Consider the following 24,382-nt stretch of genomic DNA (forward strand, 5'->3'; position numbering starts at 1 on the left):
GGTTGGTAAATTGCCCAATAAGCAATTCTTACAGCATCGGTGGGGTCATCTGTCAGGCATACTGCCAACATCCTTGGGCCTGGGCTGAATTTGCTCTTGGCTAATGACGGTCCTGGGTTTTCTGTCCAGTGAGTCCTATTGAGCAGACACTAAGGTAATTGGAAGAAACCGGGCTGGGACACACACTGGTGAGGTCACGTTCTCTTTCCAAAGTTGGTGGACGAGAACCCATAAGCCCATGTTCTCCAGCTTAGAGCTCGAAAGAGTCATCCGTTGGACTTGTTAAAAAACGCAGACTCTTGTGTTTCACATCGAAGCTAGTGAATCTGAATTTCCAAGAATGTGTGCCAAGCCTCTGCCCCCTCAATGACTTTCCTAGGTGTTCCGTATTCTTAAGCTCTGTGCACCATACTCTAGGAAACAATAATGTCGAGGCCCATTCTGCTGCAGGAAGTAGAGATGGGTTTTTCATCTTCTGAGGACTGGATGAAATCCGCCCTCCCCCGCCCCCATTCGGCTCACTCACGATGGCCTGGATGCGGCTGTAAGAAGTCTGGGAGAGATGTGGTCTTGAGACCCGAGCCCAAATCAAGAGTTGGGCTCTTAACCCACTGTGCCACCCAGGCGCCCCCTAGAGTTCACCACTTCTTTTACATCGTCCTCGTGGTGAGTTTGTTCTGGTGGCAAATGGAAGAATTCAATGGGTCACATTTCCTGTTACTAGTCATTTATTTTGAGAACAATCTAAGCATCTCCCCCACCGTACTCATCACTAACTCTGTGTTCTGGTGGAAGACCTCGGCAAAATCAAGTGTCAGTGCGGGTGCAACCGTAGTATTTTTTACCTGCTCTCTTATTAACAGCAGCTAGGACTTTTTTCAACCTCGGAGCGAGTTTCCCAAAGGTAAACACTTCCTCTGTTCACCAGTCCTTGGTCAGCGTGCAACTGGTCCACCTGAAAATTAGCCAACATATCATTTGGGTCATTCTGTTCTTTGTAAATCAAGATGTTCTGTATATCCTGCCATGAAAGACTGGAGTTTTGGCTGCTTCCTAAGGAAAAAAAAATGTAGATTAGTGGTTATTATTTAGAGTGTAGAAGCCCATTGTTAGCACCTTGCATTAGGAAGTCATTCTGCTGAAGATGACAAGACTCGGTCTGGTTCCCTAGAGGACCAGCCCACCTGAGTTTAATTCTGCTTCCTAGCTCGCACAAAGGGACGCATTCAGATACTCAAAAGAAATGAAAATGCCGAAATCTGAAAAAAGAAAAAAAGACGAGATGGATAAATACTCAGGGTGGGTAATTACTAGACTCGGCCACCAGACTGGGGCTGAGGCCAGCGAATTACTGGTGAGGAAGCAGCTATTCGTGGTTGATTAATGGCCACCCACACAGCCGTGGGCAGCCAGTCAGGGGCAGGGACAGAGGTCAGGGCAGGAAGAAGGGCCGAGACAAAGGTCATGAACACACAGGGACCATTGACAGCTGCTCTTGATGTGCTCACAGGACTGTGCTCCTGACAGTGGCCTCATATCTGGGGTGACTCTGGCCTCTGTCATCTGGACTCTGTTACCTGGGAGCCTCTCTTAAGCTCTTCAAGATCCGCAGAACAGATTTCCAGCTCTGAGTGACCCATTACATCCTCACCTCTTGGAGAAATTGGGGCTTCTGTGTCAGGAGTGCTGGACGTTGTTGCATGGGCTGGGTTGGGATGTATCAGGGGTGGAAACCAACTCTCGAGAATTTTCAGGATCTTTCTCGTCTATTGCTCCTAGAGAGCTGGAGTCAGGGCTCTGACAACTTCAGGAAATGGGATGACAGAGGAAAGAAACAGATATTCTTACAACGACGCGAGATTTCTAGCTTGTGATAATGTGATGAGTAAGATGATGGCCCTGTACCAGCGAGGGAGACTGTGCCAAGAGACGATGATCAGAATTTGGTGATCGAGTTGCTGCCTCCTCATTTGGCATTGTTCAGGGAAGGAAAGAGAGGCTAGGCCAAAACGCACGGGGTGGGGGGGGGGGGGGGGGCTGGATCCAGAGATCTCCCTGCTAAAATTCTGCTCTGCATTCCTTCAGTGATTGTGGGATTCATCAGAGCTCACGAGTTTCCTTTGCAAAAGGTGAGTACCCCCTGGATGTACTTGGATTCTTGCTTCAGGTAGATGACTTCCACCCGGCCGAGCTCCTGCAGCCTCTAAGAGGGCGGCCGACCTAGAGAATGGGAATTCTGTTGGAGTTGCACAGGTAAGGAATGGTGAGTTATGATGCACTTTGAGGGAGGGGAGTGGGGGCTTTGCGCATTCAGAAGGTTGCTTAGGGTTCCGCCCTGTGTCTGGGGGCGGGGCGTGTGGGGAAGAAGGGAGGGGCCATCTGCCTGTGTCTTGCCTTCCCCCCCCCCTTTCGGCTGGGCCTACTCCCACTCATTCTTCTGGATCCAGTTTAACCACACCTCCTTCCCGGACTCGCCCAAGGAGCCTTGGCAGCGCCATCCTTTGGGCCCTCGTGGTTGTTTACATACATATTTCACTCTGATCTGTTTATAGCTACATTTCTCCCACAGACCATGAATTCTTTGAAAGCAGGGATCATATATTCACTCAGCATCTAACAGAGTACACGATGGGACCCAATAACGATGCCCACGATGAATGGATTTATAACAATCAAAACATTTCGCACCTTGGTTAAACAAATTATGGGTGTCGATGAAACAGGTTTCTCATACGAGAAAGGCGATTCTAAATGGCGTGGGGAGCCTACGTGCTATTTTTGTGCTACTTTTTTATCCATTAAAGCAGGTTCCTTTCATGCTTTTCTGAATTAAACTGCTGCCCAGTTAGTTACTAAAAACAAAAGGTATTTTTTCATTCACCCGAATCAGATGAAATGAATGAAGACCACCAAAACCGTGCAGGCAGAATGTTTCATTGAGGTTTCTGGTTTAAGCAGAGGCCAGCAAGAAGTAAACATTTGAAAATCCCCAGAAGAAGGGCGCCTGCCTGGCTCAGTCAGTGGAGCGTGCAGCTCTTGATCTCGGGGTCATGAGCTCGAGCCCCAGGTTGCGTGTAGCGATCATGAAAAACTAATACACGTACGAAAAAAATCCCCAGAAGGAAAACTGTAGAAAGAATACCCTGCTAATTACAGGAAATTATGTGGACCCCAAAATCACAAGGGTGGCCAGGCAAATTTGGGAAAATTTGATGCATCATTTTACACATTCTAGCAAGAATTTAAAACCATGTGATCTCAGGTGGGTGCACGGTTTGGTGAATTCAGCACACTCCTTTGCTGCTAGTATAGCTGATTGGCCTAACTCTTTGGGAAAGTGGAATGACAATATATATGAGAAGCCAAAAAGAAGTTCCATAATCCAAATCCTGGAAATTTATCCCAAAGCAATACAGGAAAAGAAGAAAACGTACACGCTTGAAAATGTATGTTGTTCTGGTAATAAGGGTGCCCTCTCTCTGCTAGTCCAGTTGGTCTCCATCACCCTTTCAGGCGTGGGGTGGTACTGTCTCTGGGCTCCCAGGGTCCTGGGGGCCTCACAGGCACGTGTAAAGTGCTGGGTGTCCAGCAAGGCCAAGGAATCAGTGCGTGGGTGCAGTTCCCACCTGCACCATCTGGAGGAGCCTTAAAATTTGAGTCCACCGTTCTTCTTGTTACATAGCCCCCCAGAGCATTCTGAGGCTTTTAGGAAGACAGTAATTGCTGATTAAACCAGAATCCAGGGACGCCTGGGTGGCACAGTGGTTAAGCGTCTGCCTTCGGCTCAGGGCGTGATCCCGGCGTTGTGGGATGGAGCCCCACATCAGGCTCCTCCGCTATGAGCCTGCTTCTTCCTCTCCCACTCCCCCTGCTTGTGTTCCCTCTCTCGCTGGCTGTCTCTATCTCTGTCAAATAAATAAATAAAATCTTTAAAAAAAAAAAAAAACAGAATCCAAAACCTTAGCAACCTAACCAATCCCTATCCAACCAACCCCGCCAAACAAAAACCTTTTCCTTCCATTCAGAGAGGGTTGACAGGAGGCAGGTGTTTTGAAAAAGAATGTAAGACCATTTAAGAAAAAAAATGAGAGGAATTTTAGTTGAGGTTCTATAAGAAAAGTAAAATCTAAAAAAAAAAAAAAAAATTAGAAGAACAAGTATTGCCAAACTCTTTAGAAGTGGAAACAACTTCCAACAGGGATTGATGAGTAAAATTTGTGGTCCTCAAACATTTTTGCTTACTACATGAAATACTGTTTACCCTCTTGCATATTTTTAGGTTAACATTTAAAATTTTCATCATAAGTTTAAGTAGTTGTGAAGGAAGCAATTTCCTGCATACTGTAAACAGTGACATTTTAAAATGGAATAGTCACTCTCTTAAATGAATCCAATAAAATCTAAACACCATAGCAATTATGCCTACTACTCGCCATTTTAAAAATATTGAAAAGCCTCTTCTGTACCTACAGTGTATTTTAGCTAGTTCATTTCTCTCTTTACACTAGAACTCCATTCCACATTGTCACCCCTCAGGATTATATCCCAATTTCATGTATTTCTGTTTTGGAATGTATTTTTCCTATCACCCTATTAGATTTCTCGGCAATGAAAAGATATATACATTTAGATTTAATTTTTTAATTTTCCTGTGGCTGAAAGACTGTAAGTGCTGGAACATTTTCTTCTAGATTGAGATATCATATTTATTAATAATAATCAAGTATCCAAAATAATACAAAAATATATTTCAAAGTTTTTAAATTATTAGACATAAGTATTTTTTTTACAATTGTGTATTTGTTGTTGAATACTACTTCTTACCAGAAAGAGATATAATTTAGCATCAGTGTTTCCTGTTTTTCATTTTTGTAAATTCTGTTTGTATCATTAATAAGTAGATGGGGTTTAAGGTGTTTTGAACTTTTCAGTTCTTTGAACTCCTTCTAATTTATACACTCATTTAGTGATATTAAGGTCACTCTTTATTGAAGGCCATTATTTGGAAATCATATGACTTGCAGAAGAATTTGTTACACAGCCCAGTATATACTTTCTCAATACAGCCCAGTATTTTAAATTTATAAATAAAAAAAAAAAACTGACAAAAGATTCCCTGAAGTTTTTACACCCTGGAATAATGCACCCTTTTAAGATTCTCAGTGAATGAGAGTTATGCCCCCTCCTTTTTTGCAATTTGGAAAATATACGGCTATGGTGATTACAGTTGGGAAAGGAAACAGGGAGACACGTTGACTGCATTCTTTAAACTAGCAAATCAGTTTCCGGAAGTAATATAGATGCAAGTTGAAGATTCAGAAATAAGTGGTCTTAAAATGATCTTAAGTGTGCACCTAGCCCTTGAAAGTGCCCCGGGGGGTGCACGTCTCAGTTCGCCGGTCACTTTCATCATCTTATTGGATGTGGTAAGAGACACAAGTCAGCTCAGGCTAGGTCTTGGTTGGGATGCTAAGTGGCTTCTGTATGTACCTTGGGAGTATAGAATTGTGACTTGCACACTAAGGATAAATCAGCTAGTCCTCTGGGTTGGTTGATTGTTAAAGATGGCTGCCCTGTTCCTTTATATTCTGTTCTATATTTTCTTCTCAATGCTGAAGTTCAATTTTGGGGTACCGAGGTGGAGCCTGTATAATACTGACTACCTAAATAAAAAATGATTATAATGATTATTACGACTGTAAAAACATGAGAAATCTTTACAGTACGGTAAGAGGAAAAAGCAAAATATGTAGTTGTATGAAAATTAGGACTTCAGTTATGCAAAACTACATCAGCTACAAAACTACAAAAATTTCTGGACAACACTAAGTCAATAAGCAAAAATGAAGTTGCGATTTGTGTGTGTGAAATGTCTGACTTTTAAAATAATGATTACCTTTGTGAGGCTGGGGTCAGATAATATGTCTAATCTAATATTCTCTTACCCGCAGTGGTACCCAAGGAATTGGGTGCGAGTCTAAGTTACCCAAAATAAAGCATTCAAGAGACTGATGATCAGTTTTTCAAACACTATTTTCTCATCACGATTCGCTAGGGGTGTCATTCCCCAAACATGCTTACACTCTTCTTCAAGCTGCTTTGATACATCCCATAGCTTAACGTAATAAATTTGATAAAGTTTTCTTCCTGCTGTGTGATATACCCTTCATTCATATTAACTTTTTAGCTTTCTTTCATTTCCTGGTTTTATTGTTCAAAGAGTAGGAGCTCGACCTTGTTGACTTACACTGCTTTGAAATTTTACCGCTTTTAGTAAATTCTTATTTTTTAGGCTTCTTATTTAAAAAAAAGAACAAGTTATGATTGGCAGCCCCCCAAACGAATCTTTTTCTCAAATTTCTGTTTCTAGTGTTTTTTTTTGTTTTTCTGAGATCTAAGAGCTCGGTGTATTTCCACCAAACGGAGAGAAGAGGGTAGTGCGAGAGCGTTTATGGGTGGAAGAAAGCAATAACAGCCACCACCCTTCTGGAAGTTCTGGCCGTGGGACTCGAAAGTCCCGCAAACCAGCCTCCCAAAACGAGCGCGTGGAAACCGGAGCCGAGATGCCCGCGAGACACTCGCACCACCCCCACGGACCCCGGACCCCGCGGCGCGGCGTGCCCTGCCCCCGCCCCCTCGTGGCGCCCCGCCCCCCCGGCGTGCCTCACGCCGGTGCGTCCTCCGCCGGGCTCGCGGCCCCGCCCCCTGCGGCCCCGCCCCGCCCCTACGCGGTTGCTCGCGGCAGCCGCCGCCCTCCCCCGGCCCAATGGCGCGGCTGCCGCGTCAGTGATGTGAAACCTCGCTCAGGCTTGTCCGGCCCCCGGCCCGCAGCCCATTACACCATCCGCCGCGGCATCCGCTGCAGCTGCTGTAGCCCGCGCAGACTGGGAGGGCGGGAGGCGGCTCGGCGTGGCGGGGCGGGGCGAACGGCGCGGCCGGATTCATTCCTGTGGGGCGCGGGGCATGGAGGAGCTGTGCGGCTGCAGGCGGAACAGGCCGGCCCGGCTGGCGGCGCGGACAACGGTTTCAATTTAAGGGGGGCGGCCCGAGCCCGAGCGGCCAGTGGCGGCGGAGAGGACCAGCCCCCGGGCAGGTAGTGGCGGCGGCGGGGACCTGCCGGAGCCCGGGCTGCGGCCTGAGGCGCCCGCGGGGAGGCCCGGGCGGGAAGGGGAAGGAGGGCGCCCCCGGCAGCGGAAGGCGGGCGGCGGGCGGCGGGCTGGAGGCCCCAGGCTCCGCGGCCCGGCGGGCGGGGGTCGGGGGAGCTCGGGGAGGAGCCGCCCGGGTCTGGGGAAGGTGGAGGTGAAGGTTATGGAGGGGCGACGGTGGTCTGAGGAACCTGCGATCCCTGGTAGGGGGGAGGGGGTATCAAAATGGGGCGGGCGAAGTTCTCTAGAAGGCGGCCGGATTTCCTGAGAGCCTCGAGTAGTTTTCAAGGAAAGAGAACCTTGAGGGCGAGGGCTTTGGCGTTAGCTGGCCGCGGTTTGTTGTGTCCGACCTTTTTGTTCCTTCTCGAAACCCATTCTGGTCACCGCGAGGCCTTGAGCCTCGCGCCCTTGGCTCGCTCTCCTCTGCAGATGTGAGAGAAACATTTCTGGACCCGCGTCTCTTGCCTCTTTCGGTTGTACTCTCCCTGGGCGTGTGCAAAGCAAAAACTAGAACAAAGCTTGGCCGGTTAGGAGGCGAGAAAACTGGTTGCCTGTACTGTTTCAATTTACCGAATGTAGAAAAGAAACTGCCTGCCCCCAAAACATTTGGGTCGGTGTGCACCTTTTTGTATTCTTTCCCACCGTGTTAGGGTGGCTTGAGTAGTCCCTAAGGTATGCACAGCCCCCCCTCCAGCCCCCGCCGCCTAGAAGTAGAAATGAAGATAAACCTGCATAGTGTTTTCGCCTTTACCCCTGGAAAATTCAAAACTGCTACTTTTCCTTTTCCTTCTTCTAGTTTGGTGCTCTGGTTGTCAGATGTTGGAAGGCGGTAAGACAACAGACTCTCCGTGGTTTTATATGCGTTTGGGGTGCAGCGATTAACACTGAACTTTGGTTCCTGTAACTCTTGCCTGTGCCGATAGAGTTAAGCTGGAGCTTTGCTTTGAAGGATAAAGAAAGCGCAGCCTCTCGACTGGACATAAATGGATCTAAAGACCGCAGTCTTTAACGCAGCTCGGGATGGCAAACTCCGGCTTCTCACCAAGTTGTTGGCAAGCAAATCCAAAGAGGAGGTTTCCTCCTTGATCTCTGAAAAAACAAACGGAGCCACGCCACTGCTGATGGCCGCCAGGTACGGGCACCTTGACATGGTGGAGTTCCTCCTAGAGCAGTGCAGTGCCTCCATAGAAGTGGGGGGCTCCGTCAATTTTGATGGCGAAACCATCGAGGGGGCGCCCCCGTTGTGGGCCGCCTCTGCCGCGGGACATCTGAAGGTGGTGCAGTCTTTGTTAAATCATGGAGCATCTGTCAACAACACAACTTTAACCAATTCCACGCCTCTTCGAGCTGCCTGTTTCGATGGCCATTTGGAAATAGTGAAGTACCTCGTGGAACACAAGGCTGATCTGGAAGTGTCCAACCGACATGGGCATACGTGCTTGATGATTTCGTGTTACAAAGGACACAAAGAGATTGCGCAGTATTTACTTGAAAAGGGGGCAGATGTGAATAGAAAAAGTGTTAAAGGTGAGTTCAGCTTCTTCATTTCGGCTTTCTGAGTGTTTGCCATTATTTTCAGGAAGTCTGATGCCTAACTATAAACAGTGGCTGCTGAGTCAGCCAACATCGACAGACCTGTTTTGATGAGGTGTCCCTTCCAGCATAGCCTTGTTGGTCGTTTCTCTGGTATTTGAAAATACACTGAACAAGTGTGATAAAAAGACCTCTGTCACGATGTTAGGGAGCATTTGCTGTCTCTTAGTGGGAGTACCTTCCAATCCCTGGGTTCCCCAGAATTACAGGGGATGTTAGTGGCTGTTGATCTGAGCCCTTAGGCTTGCCTTTAATCCACTTGAGAATATACTTCAGTGTAATGTATTTTTCTTAGCTTTGATTTTTTTTTTTTTTGAAGAACACCGGTGGAGTAGAAACTACTATATTTAGTGAGTCATTGTCTTATGTGTCTTAGCCAGGCATTTCATTTGTTATTCTGTCGGGGAAGGCCAGGCCACACTGACCTGGAAGGATTAATATCAGTGGAAAGGGAGAAAATCTGTTGCCTTCTTCTCTGTTTATTGTGTGGCCAATAGAAAATCCTCTCACATAGAAGATGTATTAAATATAGCAAGAGAGAAAAGAGATTTTAAAAACTGCTACAATCCTGAGAGCAAAACAAGGACTAGGTGAGACAGACGCACGATTTGTTGGCTAGCAACAGTGTAAACACCTTTGTCCCAAAGAAGAGCTCAGGTTTACTGTTGTGTGTAATTTTCAGGGATTGTAATAAGCCTCAAGCAGCAAATGATAGTTGAGAATTTTTTTTGAAACTTTTAAAAACAGCTGTCTTGATGGCATATTTTGATACTTGGAAACCTTTTTTTCCTTCCTATTTATTTATAGGACAGCAAAGTAATTCACTGCCCCGTTAAAAAAAAAAACTGGTAAAACTTAAAAGTAGCCTACCCATATGGTGAAAAACAAAACCAAAATATTCAAACGACACGAATCGATTGGCAGTGTTTACAGTGAAAAATCTTACCACCTCCGATTTCTAGACCTCCAACCCACTGGCAGCTACTAGGTATACAAGTGCTGTTTACGAGGTGTTGTGTGTCCTGGAGATGGTCTGTGCAAAGACAGGTACACTTGTCTATGTCTCTTCCTCCCCCTTTCCCTTCTGTTAGTTGATACATAGTGTTGTGTTTTGTTTTTTTTTTTTAAACCTTAAATTATCTTGGATGTCATTCAACTCCAGCACACAGAGCTGCCTCATTCTGTTTAGCGGGGGCACAGTATTTCATTGTATGAATCTACATAATTTATCTAGGCCCTATTGATGGACAGTTAGGTCACATCCAGTGTAAGCAAAGCTTCTGTAAATATTCTTGAACAAAAGTGTGTCTTTGCACACTTGGGTGAGAATAGCTGTAGGATAGATACCTCTAAATGGGATTGCTCAAAGTATGTGTTTATCATTGTGATGGTGTCGGATTGCCTTTCAGAGAGGCTAAACCACACCATTATGGGACAATAACGTAGTTATTGGACAGAATTTACTGAAATTAGTATGATCCTTTTTTTTTAAAGGCTTGCTATAAAATGATGCAGGCTTATTGTGATTTTCTGTAAATTTTTTCTTCAGAGAAAATGTAAAAATCTCACAAAATGCCACTTAGAGATAATCATTTCAAAGATATGTTTGAACTTATTATATAGATACATGTATGTAGTTTTATATGCCCTTCTATAAACTTTTTTAAGCTTAATCAGTAATATCTTTAATGGCATTAATTAGAGCCCTTTAATTTCAATAACTGCACACTCTCCTAATGGAGTTTTCTGTTGCTTCTGGCTTTTCAGTGGGAGAAAAAACAAGACAGACATTCTTTCTTAGACATTTTTTCATTTGTTCCTGATTATTTCTTTGAGGTGGGATGTTGGTTTAGAGGACAACGTGACATTTTTGTTTGTTTTAAACATTTATTCCTTTAAAGAATGCCTGTTTTAAGAGAACAGTTACTGTTTACGTGACCACGTTACTATTGGGAATGCTTTGAAATCATGACTAGCAGAGAAAGTGTTAAAAGGTACGGCTGCTTGTATAGGTTTGTTGGATTTTTTTTTGTGTCTTTCTTTTGGGCTTTTTATTCATTAGCCTAATAACGTACAGATTGTCGAACTTACATATTTAAGTGAAGTTGTTTTAAACTCTTAGGTCATTGGAGAGATGAGTAGTGGTACTGTCTCCCTTATGGTTTTCAAAGTTGCTTTATATACTTGGAGATAGGATGTGTGAGAGAACTGTACTGTAAGTAGCTCATATTTTTGTGAGCATTTTCCCGTAATGAACTGAATGGTATCTAACTTGATTACCTTTGCATTTTCAGAAGAATATTCCCTTTATCGCCATCATCGTACAGCCTTGTATGTGAGGATGTGGTCAAATGATCTAATTCTAGAGTTGTTTTTGGTCAAATGATCTAATTCTAGAGTCGTTCCACCCCACCCCCACCACCTGTGTCAGTATCTAGTACTTGTGCCTTTCAAAAAAAATTACACGTAACAGGAGAACACGGTTTTATACCAAAAATTGTTTTCAGATATTCTTAATTTTATATACAAATATATGTTGGATATATTTATATAAGTATTTATATAAATATATAAGTGTATATATCATTTTGTGGGCAGTGCTCTTACCTGTTATGGTCCCTTTTAATTTCGACAGTGACTCTTAATTAAATTGGGGGCAGATTAAGGTGTATATGCACTCTGATCCCGAAGCTTCCATTCCTTGATAATCACTCTTTCACTGACTCTAGATTTTTTTTATGGGTTAACGCGTAATAAAAAAGCAGGAACCATTTGAAACTGAGGCAGGAATACTGGCAAAGGATCTATCTGACAGAGCATCAAGAAAGAATCCCCCCCCCCATTTTTGTCCTATCCCAGAAGTAGAAAAGAGTGATGAGGTTAGGGATAAAATGGAGACGTTTCTTAGGAAAAGGTACGTGTCAGCTGTTGGAAATGGTTGTGAAGAAAGAAAACCCCAGTAGATTATGCTTTGTCTGCTTAAATACCAAACGCACAGGACTTCCACACCACATTCCATTACTTTTTAACAGGCAGTTGGCATTTGCATATACTATTGAGCTTTTTTTTTTCCCCGTGACTTTTTAATAGGCTGTTGGCATTTTGAACAGGTTTTAACCAAAGGTGGAGTTCATTCCCTAATTGAGAGAGCACTTACTGAGTCCCTCCATGTACCAGGCTGTTACACTGCTCTTGAGCTCATGGTTTGATCAGAGAGACAGGTTCATACGCAGATATTACACCACAGAATGCTAAGTGCAGCAGCCGTGCTTTCTCGGGTTTGATTTTTGGAAATACTTTTTCCCCAACCAACTGGTTACCTGAGGGGACCGTGGGTTCTTTCTTTTCCCGTGGCATTCACAAAGAGGAGAAACACTTTGAGATATTTGGGAACTCTTCTCCAGTTTAACACAGCAGTTGATTTTTGAAGCAGGAGAGTGGATGGCGGTTTAAAACCGTAGACCCCACATCAGAAGTGATTAGACAAGCCCATCTCAGAGCTACCACATGGATTTCAGCACTTCATGGTTACGCTCATCTTTGGCGTCCTTTATTTTCCCTTTTTCTTTTCTTTTCTTTTCTTTTTTTTTTCTTTTCTTTCTTTCTTTCTTTTTTAACGTTCTTGTTGGATTCAGAATAGGATCTACAGTAAAGTTACTTTAGCTCTTAAGCTTTTATACCCAGACGCCACTGGGCAGTGATTTGAGTACTACAGAGCAGTAGAAGAGGTTCTCTGAGTTGGGGCTGGGGAGACTGGCCCTAAGAGGACAGGCTATCCTCCCGCATGGGTTGATCTTTTTAAGTACCCAAAGGTAATTAGGTAAATTGGTAATAAGAGAATCCCGGTGCATTTTCTGTAGGCAGGAGACTGTGTTGGACATTGTGGAGCCTATGGGAAGATAGAGGACCTCGCATTTGTTACCTGCTGAAGGAATAGTGTGGATCTCCACTGATGGATTTTAGGAGTGTGGTCTTCATGGAGACATTGAGCTGGGCCTTGAAAGGATTGTCAAGGTTCAGATCTGTAGAGTGCATTTGATGCAGTTTGAAAGGCTTAGGAAGTGGCATAAGGAAAGGCACGTTGAGAAATATGCTCGGAGGGTCCAGGAAGTGGAAAAGTAGGCACATTTGGACCACAGGGCACTCAGGGCTAGATTATAAAGGACATTGACAAAGGAGTTTGGTTCTTTATACAGAGGTAAGCTAGTGAAAGTTTTCAGCTGAGAAATAACTGGGTTTTGTTTTTTTTTTTCTGACGGCAGGGGGGGGGAGGGGGGGGGGACCCACCTAACTGCATTCTAATTCTATTACATTGTGAGCTCTTCAAGGCTAGGGACCTGGTGTTTGTATGCATGTGTTGAGAGTGTCTGGCCCATAGTAGGTATTTGGTAAATGAGTTCGTTGAATGAAATAGGTTGGATTTAAGGGACAAAGGATTGTAAGCTCCTTGATGGCAAGGACTGTTTTGTTGTTCTTTCACTACGGAAATAAATCCTTACGTGAAGATATGAAGTAAGAAATTAAGGCTGTAATTGTGAAAAATGAGCAGCACAGGTAGAACTCTAGGGGTTCAGAAATTCGAGAAATTCATGTAGGTTCCTAAGTATAGCTGGCCTTACAAGTGTTTGAGAGAGAGCTAGTTCCGGCAGTTTTCTTTGCCTTTTCATTATGGAAATTTTCTAATTTTTGCGTAAGTGGAGAGAAGAATGTGACTTGAACCACCGTGTACTTACCACCTCGCTGCAGCAGTTATCCACATGTGCCAGAGTTTAAAAACTCTATTTCTCTCTCCTCTCCTTTTGTTTTCTGCAGTTGTCTAAAGCAAACCCCAGGCATGTTATATTCGTTGTCTCCCATAGTATAGGCTTTTTTGGGTATAGATATATTTCAGTCAAGAAAATGTGAAAAAAAATCCATTTTTTTTTTTAAACCCACCGTAAATTCAGAGGTAAGAAAATCTCCTCTGTAAATTATGAGCGGTTGGTGTTAAGATCAGGGACAAGGAAAATGACTCTTGTCCTGTTGGTTGGCTCTTTCATTGTACTTGAGGACTGTGCGTGTGGGAAGCAGAAGTGGTTCATTCTGTTTTTCTCGGCTGCTGGTCAACCTCCACACACCTACTTTTCGAGAAGAATTAGAGAGAGGGACTTAGAACTTCTCTCCCGTCTGTGGAATATCTGTGTTTGTTTTGATTTAATAGTGATGCTTAAATGACTTACTGGTTGAATTCATTACCATTTTAATGCCGCCTCATCAGGTTGCTCCTGCAAGGTGTTACGCATCGTTTGTCTTTTCCCTCTTGGGTCCCCTGGCACACTTCTCCGTGTCCCCAGGATAGGAAGTGTATAGATTGAGTGCAGTGGGGAAGTATCCACCGTGTTCTTCTAGGCCTGGAGATTGGATTTTGAACTGAAGTTGGAGAAAATAAGTAGATCCTGAACTCTCCTGCCCTTTCAGCCGCACAAACTTAAGACAGAGGCTGTTTCACTTACTGACCACTGGGTACGAGTGGTTCCCTCCCTGAGGTCTGTTGAGACATCAAGAACGTATGTGATGGAAGATAGAGGTGGGGAAAGGCCCAGGTAAAGAAATCACTCGGGGGCAAATCTGCGAGAAACATCTGTCTTCGCTTTTTCCCCCATGCTTGGGGAAGCACGGCCGGAAAGGGAATTTTAATGAAGTCTCAATTATAATGTTGATGCTTTGACATTGTGTAATTTTCACCCAATTACACTAATATTGGGTTGCTTTAGTCCTGATCCCTTAGCTCAGTTCCTCTTAGTCTTAAAATTCCACTAGATGTCAACACCCATCTCCCAGGCACTTTCTGATTTCCCCTTGAGTCGTAAGAATTGATCTTACCTCTGGATGCAGATGTTCTTAGCGATCAACTTTGTTGTGAGCTTCAAGGGCCTCTGTTGTTAAATTTCTGTATGCTCCAAACTCAGTGCCTTATACAAAGAATTAATGAAGGGAAGACACATGGTATCCTTGGCACAGTTTGTATTTGATCCTGTTCTGATTCCTTTTCTTTGGACTCCTGTCCTTGAGTATCTCAGGTGTTAGAATGGCTAAGGGAAGACTCCTAAGGGGAGGAATGTTCTAGTGCTCCTTAGATTCCCTGAAGTGTTTCTCTCTACCCCTTCTCACTTCTTCCCTTAACACGTACCATTTAGTTATTCCAGGAATAAAATACTTGGCATCAGCAGTGTTCCGCAGTTGAATCGCAGGCCCCTCCCCATCTTTGGAAGTGGGCCTCTTACAAGTTCCAGCTACAAAAGTTGAAGAAGAATGGATGGCAAGCACAGTAGGCTAAAGAGGAGAGGTGAGAATTATTTTTGTGCATTTCCAGCAAATCCGTTATAGTAAGAGACCCTTTCATTGCTGCTTCTAAAGGTCAAAACGTACACTTTTACCAGAAATACAAGTACTTTGATTTTAAAACAGCTCTGAGACACAATTCACATACCATTCACCCATTTAAGCGTTCAAATCAGTGTATGTTCACAGAGTTGTGTGGCTATCACCACAACCACCTTTTCATCACCCCCTCCCCCAAAACCCATATCCAGTAATACTCCTCCTCTCCCACCCCGAATGCAGTAACCTTAGGCAACCACTAATCTTTCTGTCCTTATGCATTCGCCTGTTCTGGATGTTTCGTATAAATGGAAGCATAATATGCTTCTTTCCCTTAGTGTGACGTTTTCAAGGCTCATTTATTTTGTAGCACGTGTTAGTACTTTATTTCTTTTTATTGCTTTAGTCTTTATTGTATAATCCCCTTGTGTAGATAGACCACATTTATCCATTTATCAGTTAGTGGGCATTTGGATTGGTTCTACTTTTTGGCTCTTAGGAATAAGTTTGATACGAATATTCACGTACAAGTTCTTGTGTGGATGTAAGTTTTCATTTCTCTGGGGCACAGATGGAGGTTGGAATTGCTGGGTCACATGGCAACTCTCTGTGTAACCTTTTAAGGAATAGCTCAGCTGCACCATTTTACATTCCTGTCAACAGTGTAGGAGAGTTCCAATTTTTCCACACCCTCACCAACATTTTGTTGTTACTCTTCTTTTTTGAGATAGCTTAGTGGGTGTGAAGTGGTATCTCATTGTGGTTTTGATTTTTCTTTTTCTTCAGGGCTGTGATGTTCAGCATCTCTTCATGTGGTTGTTGGCCATTAGTTTTTCTTCTTTGGAGAAGTGTCTTCATGTTGTTTGCATGTTTTAAAATTGGGTTATTGTTTTATTACTGAGTTGTAAGAGTAATTTATGTATTCTGAATACAAGTCCTTTATCAGATACATGATTTGCAAATATTTTCTACCATTCTGTAGATTGTTTTTTCACTTTCTTTTTTTAAGTAAATTTAATTTTTTTTTAAGAAAATGAGGGAAGTTAAGAGTAACAGAAAGGAAGTCGGGTATATGAGTAAAAATAAGAGGAACAAGTGAAATGAGTACTGGTCACAAACTTAATTTTTTTTTGTAAAAACTGAAGTAATTATAAAATGCCTCTCCCATTTCTTTTCCTTCCTTTTTATTGAAGTATAGTTGACATACAATATTGTATTAGTTTCAGGTATACACCATAGTAATTTGAGTTAAACATATGCAGTGTTCACCATAATGAGTGTAGTTACCATCTGTCACCATACCATGTGATTACAGTCTTATTGGCTATATTCCCTATGCTGTACTTTTCATCCTCATGACTTATTTTATAACTGGAAGTTTTTACCTATTAATCCCCCTCATCTATTTCACCCGTCCTCCCTCACACCCTCCCTCTAGAAACCACCAGTTCTCCATATTTATGAGTTACTGTTTTGGTTGGGTTGTTCATTTCGTTTTTTAGATTGCACATATAAGCGAAACCATGTGTTTGTTTTTGCTTCTCTGACTTTTTTCATTTACCATAATACCTTTTGGCCCATCCATTTGTCACAAATGGCAAGATCTCATTCTTTTTTATAGTTGAGTATTAATCCATGTATATACACACACACATTTTCTTTATCTGTTCATCTGCCGATGGACACTTAGGTTGTACATAATGCTGCCATAAACATGGGGTTACGTGTATCTTTTCAAATTAGTGTTTTTGTTTTCTTTGTGTAAATACTCAGAAGTGGAATTACTGGATTGTGTGGTATTTCTATTTTGAACTTTCTGAGGAAACTCCATACTGTTTTCCCCAGCGGTTGCACCAGTTTACATTGTTGTTTTTTCCGCTCTTCTGATGGTATTGGTTACAGCAACTTGGATTTTCTTTTACAAGCTAATTTTTGAAATATCCAACTGGAGATCACTTAGATTTGACTTAAACAAGAAAACTGTTAAGAATACACTGCAGGGTTTACTGATACCCTTTACTACGTAGACAGGAACGTTTCTGTGGGTCAAACAGTGTAATCTGGTTGTAGAGCGCACCCTTTTCCAGCTCTGGCATCTCATGTTTTCATTTAGCATAAGGAGGAATGGTGAAGCTTCATTTTCTGTGTGGCGTAGAACAGGGCTGTGACCTAACCCTTCTTTTCAACTTATTTTCATATTACTTGATACAGCTCTTAGCTATTTAGCTTCATGGCAGATACCTACATAACAAACAAGAAAATAAGGTTCCTCCTTGATTTCCTTACTGCTCGAAGTAGCAAAGACCAGCAGCTTAGGCTTCACCTGGACCCACCCCAGATCGGTTGAGTCAGAATCTGTTTTACTGTCATCCTCTGGTGATTGTGTACATTAAAGTTTGAGAAGCACAACTATATTTGACCAAAACACACAAAACTTGAGCTGTGTGAGGACTTGACAAAATAGCAGAATCTGTTGAATTGATATTTCTAGAAAAAGCACTTCAAATTGTAATAGACATTTTGTATTTGTAAAGTATTTTACAGCCCTTGTGAGAGCATTTTTGTTTCAATAAAAATAGAAATTGGGAGTGGTTTAGAATCTGACTTAATTCTGATCCTGGAGAATCTAAGTAATCTTACCCGAATTGAGATATTTATAAATTCTGTGTTGAAGTTCTTGTATGATTTAAGTCGTTACTTGATTGGTAACAGTCTCACGCAAACAGTCACTTACTTACTGTTTAGTCAAACCCAAACATCTGGTTGGGAGCGAGGGAAGTCTTAGGGCTCCAACTAGTTATTACTCAAAATACTGGTATGTTTTGGGATTACTTATTTTAGGAAAATCTTGACCCCTTTGTTAGGCACCTACATGAATCCCTGTCTTTTATGTGCCTGCTATCACAAGACTACAGGTCTCTCTAGAATTAACAGCAACTAAGGTTGGTGCTTTTAGATAGGTCTTCTTGAGAAGTACTACCATGTTTTTTGTTTGTTTGTTGTTTGACTAAGTTGTTATTTTAATTCCAGTATAAACATAACTGTAATATTAGTTCCGGGTGTACAGTATAGTGATTCAGCACTTTCATGCATCACCTGGTGCTCATCACAAGTGCCCTGCTTCATCCCCATCACCTGTTCCCCCCCCCCCCACCTCCCCTCTGGAGACCATGGTTTTGTGCGTGTGCACTTGCGTCATTTCCTTCCCTTAGTGTCCATCCCAGAAGCATCTCAGCGAATATGGCTACTTTTTATTCTTCCGGATTTTCTTAGCACTATTTCAAGGTTAAGTTACGTAGTTGAAAATTAATATATTTAGATGATACTATTTTAACTTTCTGTATAAATACTTTAACTGAATTAAGACTTCATGGACCATTAGCTTGATTTTTAAGAAATGTCCATTTAACAAGTATGTCTTTTGAGAAATCCTGAGAATTTTCCATAATGAATTCAGTGTCAGGAATTTTATTTTTTCTCCAAATGAACATGTTCTGAGTCAGACACTGAGAATTGTATAATACAGTGTTTATTTTCTTTCTTTTCCTTCTTTAGTTAAAGGTGAATTCATTAAATTTCAATGCTAAATATCCTTAATTTCATTGAAGGTGCCTGGTAGTATTTATTTTTGAACTTTGTGTTCTATTTTTAATTGTCTTTCTCACTCTGAGGATACAAAATTAAGACATGGTGAGGTAGAGATACCAAATCTTCCATCATATTGTGGAAACATAGAGGCACGTAACCGAGGGAAAGTGCTTCAGTGACTATTCAGTAAGTACTTGGTATATGATGTTAGGCACCAAAAGTCTAAATCACTGATGTTACCTAGCAAAAATTAAATGTAATTTTATTGGTCTTTGGCACAGACGGATCACAAGAACATAGTAACTTGGGGCGCCTGGGTAGCGCAGTCGTTAAAGCGTCTGCCTTCGACTCAGGGCATGATCCCGGCGTACCGGGATCGAGTCCCACATCGGGCTCCTCCGCTGGGAGCCTGCTTCTTCCTCTCCCACTCCCCCTGCTTGTGTTCCCTCTCTCGCTGGCTGTCTCTCTGTCACATAAATAAATAAAATCTTTAAAAAAAAAAAAAAAACATAGTAACTTGATTTTCTAAATCAACTTGTTATATTTTTTCCATAAGAACTTGCATTTCATCCTGAAAGCATATCTCATGAATGAAACAGTTAATAGAGCAAATATAGCAGATAACGGATTATCATTTTATAAAATGAATAGAGAAAGTCAGACTGATAATTCCAGAAACTGCAACATAAATAGACTTGCCATAAAATAAAGTTTGTGAACAGACATGGGAAAGTGTCCTATATGCCTAGGTACAGAAGTAATACAAATTAAAATTCAAAATTAATTCTGGTGCCAGAAAGAATACTATAAAAGTGGATCTTTTAAAAGATTGTCTAATTCCTTTAGAATGAAATAGAGATGTATCTTAAGCTGTCACACACTTGGGATTCTGTTTTATATTAGGCGTAAATTTTTCTGTCGTTTAGTTATTGGAGTATAATTTATACACAATAAAATCCATCCTTTTTAGTATATAGTTGTGTAAGTTTTGGTAAACATACACTGTAGTTTATCCACCAGTACTATAAAGATAGAACAGAAAGTTCTTCATGCCCCTTTGCAGTCAGCCCTCTCCCAGAACCCACCCCCTGGCATTCACCTGTTACCTGTCCTCATAGGTTTTTAGGCGTTAATTTTAATAGTGAAAATTCTGAAGCAGTGCAGATGTCCCTCAACGAGGGAGGTGTTTATGTGAACTTGGACACGCCTCCTTTCTTGAACTTCTACCATAAAGCCATTAAGAATGAGGATGTAGTATCCGTGGAGTTCATGTAGACTCTTGGTCACTTAACGGGAGAAAATGACCAAGATGTGGGAGAAAAGCAGGTGACAGTCGTATATGGACTGGCGACAACTTTATCAAAACATCTATATAGAGATTTGGACCTGAGACAAAATTTATAGTTGCTTTAAAATTAAGCTTTTTGTTTGTTTGCTTTGGAAGATTCTCTTTTTAAACTTTTGAGTCAAGGTTCTAGGCTATAATTCGGAAGCACTTTTTTAGGGCTTCGAGGGCATGAGAGTGTGACAGTCATATACTTAACTTGTTAGAGTAGTTACGATCTCTCTCCTAAGGCTTGACTTTTTAAACTTATTTTATTGCCAGAAGCTAAGTTTAAATCACTTTTTGTGATAATCAAGTATTAAAAATGTAAGACTCTCACCGTAGCAGTGTGCTAACTGCTATTTGGGATATAAAGGAAATATCATATAGGATCTGTGTCCTTTAGGAATAGACCGTCTAGGTAAGAAAACTGATGTGTGTGGCAGTAACATTGTACTGTTACAAGGTATTACATCATATCATGATAGTTCATGTAATAGGAATACCCACCAGGACGAGTGACACATTTATTCACCAGGCATCCTCAAAATGACAAGTTGGTGTGGTTATAAACAAGGAGGTCTCTTTAGGCAGCTGAAGTTGCTGTTGAAACTTGAAGGACAAGAAGTTAAAACGGGAAAGAAGAAAGATTATATTACAAAAAAATGAAGAGCAGCGGTGTGGAGGTGGAAGTGAGCCAGCCTGTCCCCGGTGCTGGGAGGGACGCTTAGGATGGAGTGATAGGACGCGTGAGTAGGGTCTCCGCCACGTGAATGGCAGGTATTGGCAATGTCTCAGAGAAGGTGTTGGCAAACTAGGGCCCAGGGGTCAAAGCCTGCCCACCTCTTGTTTTTGTACTGCCTGACAGCTAAGATGTTTGATATTTTAATGGTTGGGGAAAAAATTGAGTGAAGAATAATATTACCTTATGGCACCTGAAAAAGCCCTGAAAGCCCTGTTTCAGTGTCCATAAGTCGAGTTTTGTTTGAAAAAGGCCATCTTCTGTATTGTCAATGGATACTTCTGGCCATGGCAGCGTTGAGTGGTTACAGTGGAGACGTAACAGTTTGCAAGACCTAAAAATACCATCGAGCCCTTTATAGAAAAAGTTTGCCAACTCCTGGTGAGATTCACAGTGCAGCATTCCCGTCACACACAGTGAGAAATGAGGCTAGACAAGTAGGGTAGGTAAATAATGTCTCAGTCTTTTAAAATCCATTTCTCATCGTGTACCTTGTGTGTTCCCACTAACCAAGATTAAGCTTTACTTCGTATGTTTCCTGAAACTCTGGATTTCTTCCCCGTTGCCCTCCTGCCTTACACAGATGGTGCTTTGAGAATCAGTGTTGTAGAATTTTGAAAGCCATCTTTAAGGTTTTCAGCTGTTTCTTTAGAGGAAGCATGAAAGGTTTTGAGTTGGAAAGTAACGTGATCGGTGGAGTTCCATTATGAGGTTTGGCTTAGATAGAACTTACTCATCAGATTCTAGTCTGACTAGTATTTGAAATAGGACCCCAGGAATGCAGAGTACAGTGCAGTGACGATTGGGAGACATGGATTTATGTTTTACTACCAGTTTCCCTGCTTTCTGTTTGCAGAATAAGTATTTCCTCTGCTTTGCGTAGTTATGTATATAAGATTACGAAGGGACAACCGCTAATACATACCACTCAGGAACAGGAAAGAATGCTGTGCTAACGTATGGATGTCTTTTTCTTCTCCCTTAATGTCTGCTTTTATGATTTGCTTCAGCTTTCTCTGGGTTTAATTTACTGTTTTTCTCCTTCAGTTTCTTGAGATGGAAACTGAGCCATCTTCTCAAAGCCTTTCTTTTCTAGGGTGCACATTGAAGCACAGTTTCAGCCACATCCCACAGGATTTGTTCCTTAAGGTTTTCATTTTCACCCGGTTATAAATATTTTCTGTTTTTCCATTGGGGTTTCTTCTTTGACCCATAGGTTATTTAGCAGTATGTATTTAAATTTTCAAATCTGTATAGATTTTTCTAGTGTGGTGGTGGTGGTCTTGTTGTTGCTGGTGTGTGTGTGTGTGTGTGTGTGTGTGTGTGTGTGTGATTTCTAACTTGCATTGTGGACTTAGAAGATAATCAGTGATATCTGCCCCTTGCTGTTTCTGTGAGTCTCTCTTTGTGGCCAGAATGTGGTCAGTGTGTCTATTCTTTTCTGTATCCTTGAAAGAAAGTGGTATTCTATACGTGTTGAGTCCACTGTTCCTTTATACACTTCCCTCAATCAAGTGGGTTCGTTGTGTTCAAATCTTCTCTACCCATAGTGTTTTGTTCTCTACTGGGAAAGGTGTGTCCAAGTGTCCAGTGATGGTGGGTTTGTCTGATTCTCCTCATAGTTCTCTCGATTTTTGCTCCAAATAATTCAAACCTATGTTTTTAGGTAAAAATAAATTTGGAAATACTGTATCTTGGTGTTGTTTTGGATTTTATATCCTTGTAAAATGTTTCCCTTTATCTCTAACCATGCTTTTTGCCTTGAAGTCTCCTTGGTCTGATATCTTAATATCAGATACCTTTCTTATTTATGGTTCATTTCTGCATAGGGTATAATTTTTTTCACTTCAGCCTCTTTCTATCTTGTATTGAAGATTGTGTCTCCTGTAAGCAGCATGTAGTTGAGTTTTACATATTTCTGTTTCCAGTCTGACAGTTTGTGTCTTTTAATGGGAACACTTAGTTTGCTTGCATTTAATGTAATTGCTGATATATTTAGGTTTTACTCTCCTACTTTCTGATTTTTATTTGTCCTGCCTGGTTTGTGTTCTTTGACTCTCATTTTGTTTGGTCTGTGTTTGAATTATTTTTTCTTATTTCATTTTTTTCTCTGTATTAGAGAGTATATGGTAATGAGATGCATACCCTCTGTTATTTTAGTGGTTACTGTACTACTTTGACTTCCCAATGGAATAACATAAATTTCTGAGTTTATCTCTGTCCACGTAACGCAAAAATCTTTAGAATACTTTAATTCCAATTGCCCTCCGTACTTTTATGCTCTTGCTGTCAAGCATTTGACTTCTGTATGTATTTCAAGCCCTATGAGACACTTGTTATTTTCAAAGTCAGTATTTCTCCCAGATTTACCCCTTTTGTGGATGCTTTGTCCGTATCTCCCTGCTTCCATGCGGCTCGTCCTGCTTTTGCCTGGAGAACACCCTGTAGTACTACGTCTGCCGGTAATAAATACCTTAGGTTTTCTCTTTTTGTTCTCACCTGAAACAGTCCTTCATTCACATTGATTCTTGCTCTGGGTGTAAAATTCTCCGTTGGCAGTTATTTTCCTTTAGCGCTTGCAAGCTACCATTCTCTTGTCCTCCAGCTTCCTGTTCCTGGTGAGAGCTTTGCCATCAGCTGAACTGTTGCTCTTATGCAGGTCCTTTCCACCTGTTCTCTGGTATAAAATTTTTCTCTTTGCCTGAGTGCTCAGCAGTTTCGCTGGAGTGTGCCTCAGGGGGAATCTCTTTGTATTGCTCTTTCTTGGTGTTTGTAAAACTTACTTAAATTTATACGTTAATACTTTACCAGCTTCAGAAATTTCTCAGACTTTATCTTTCACCTATTGCTTTGGGCCCATTTTCTTCCTCTAGAATTCTGGCTTTCAGAGTGTTAACCTTCTGACATCGTTCCTCTGTCTCTCACTGTGTCTGCTTTGCCAGCCTGTCCCCTCCATGCTTCTTCCTGTATATTTTCATCTGACTGATTTTCCAGTCACTCATTCTCTGTTCAGCTGTGCGTAATCTGCTTGTAAAGCCACCCACTGAGGTTTTCAGTTCTAGAACATCCATTTTGTTCCTTTTTGTAGTTTCCAGTTTTCTAATTCTCAGAATTGTTTTTTAATCTCTCTTACTTTGCTCAGCATAATTACTGTTTTAAAGTCTGTCTGATGATTGTATGATCTGGATCTTCTGTTGGGCTTTTCCATCAGCTCTTACTTCCTTTGGTTTTGTGTTGCATTTCCTTTGGCTGGATACCAAACATTAGCTATAAAGAGTATGAAAAATAATTTGAGCCCTAGTAAATAGGTAATATCTAGATAATATTTTCTGTAAGTAAATTTCTATAAGTAATATTTGCTTTTGGCTTTTGGCTACTTTCACTAGCAATCCTGAATTTCTTTAATTCGGTATTGACATGATCTTAAATTGGATTTTGGTTCCTCCAATAGCTTGTCTGTTTGTAGTTTGTCTTTAAGTACTAGGGTGCAGCCCTTCAGAGCTCTAACTCAAACTTGGGGGGGCGGTTTCAGAGTTCCTGTCTTAGTGGGTTTGGGACTCCAGTTTCCTCCTCTGGCCCTGCTCAGCTGTCAAAAGCTCCACTCAGTTTTTTAGCTGCTGCTTCCAGAAT

At 41.8% G+C, this 24,382-nt stretch overlaps 1 protein-coding gene across 1 annotated transcript in view; it reads left to right on the forward strand.

The window, feature by feature from the left end:
* Positions 1-6,850: 6,850 nt before the first annotated feature.
* The window catches only part of FEM1C (fem-1 homolog C), a 24,697-nt gene continuing 7,165 nt past the window's right edge, over positions 6,851-24,382 (forward strand). Inside the window, exons 1-2 of the mRNA XM_040622565.1 lie at positions 6,851-7,093; positions 7,942-8,672. Coding sequence (XP_040478499.1) covers positions 8,129-8,672 — 544 coding nt within the window. The 5' untranslated portion in view covers positions 6,851-7,093; positions 7,942-8,128. The remainder of the gene's footprint in view (positions 7,094-7,941; positions 8,673-24,382) is intronic.

The sequence above is a fragment of the Ursus maritimus genome, unplaced genomic scaffold (genome assembly GCF_017311325.1).
Source record: "Ursus maritimus isolate PB19 unplaced genomic scaffold, ASM1731132v1 scaffold_5, whole genome shotgun sequence".
NCBI classification, from domain to species: Eukaryota; Metazoa; Chordata; class Mammalia; order Carnivora; family Ursidae; genus Ursus; species Ursus maritimus.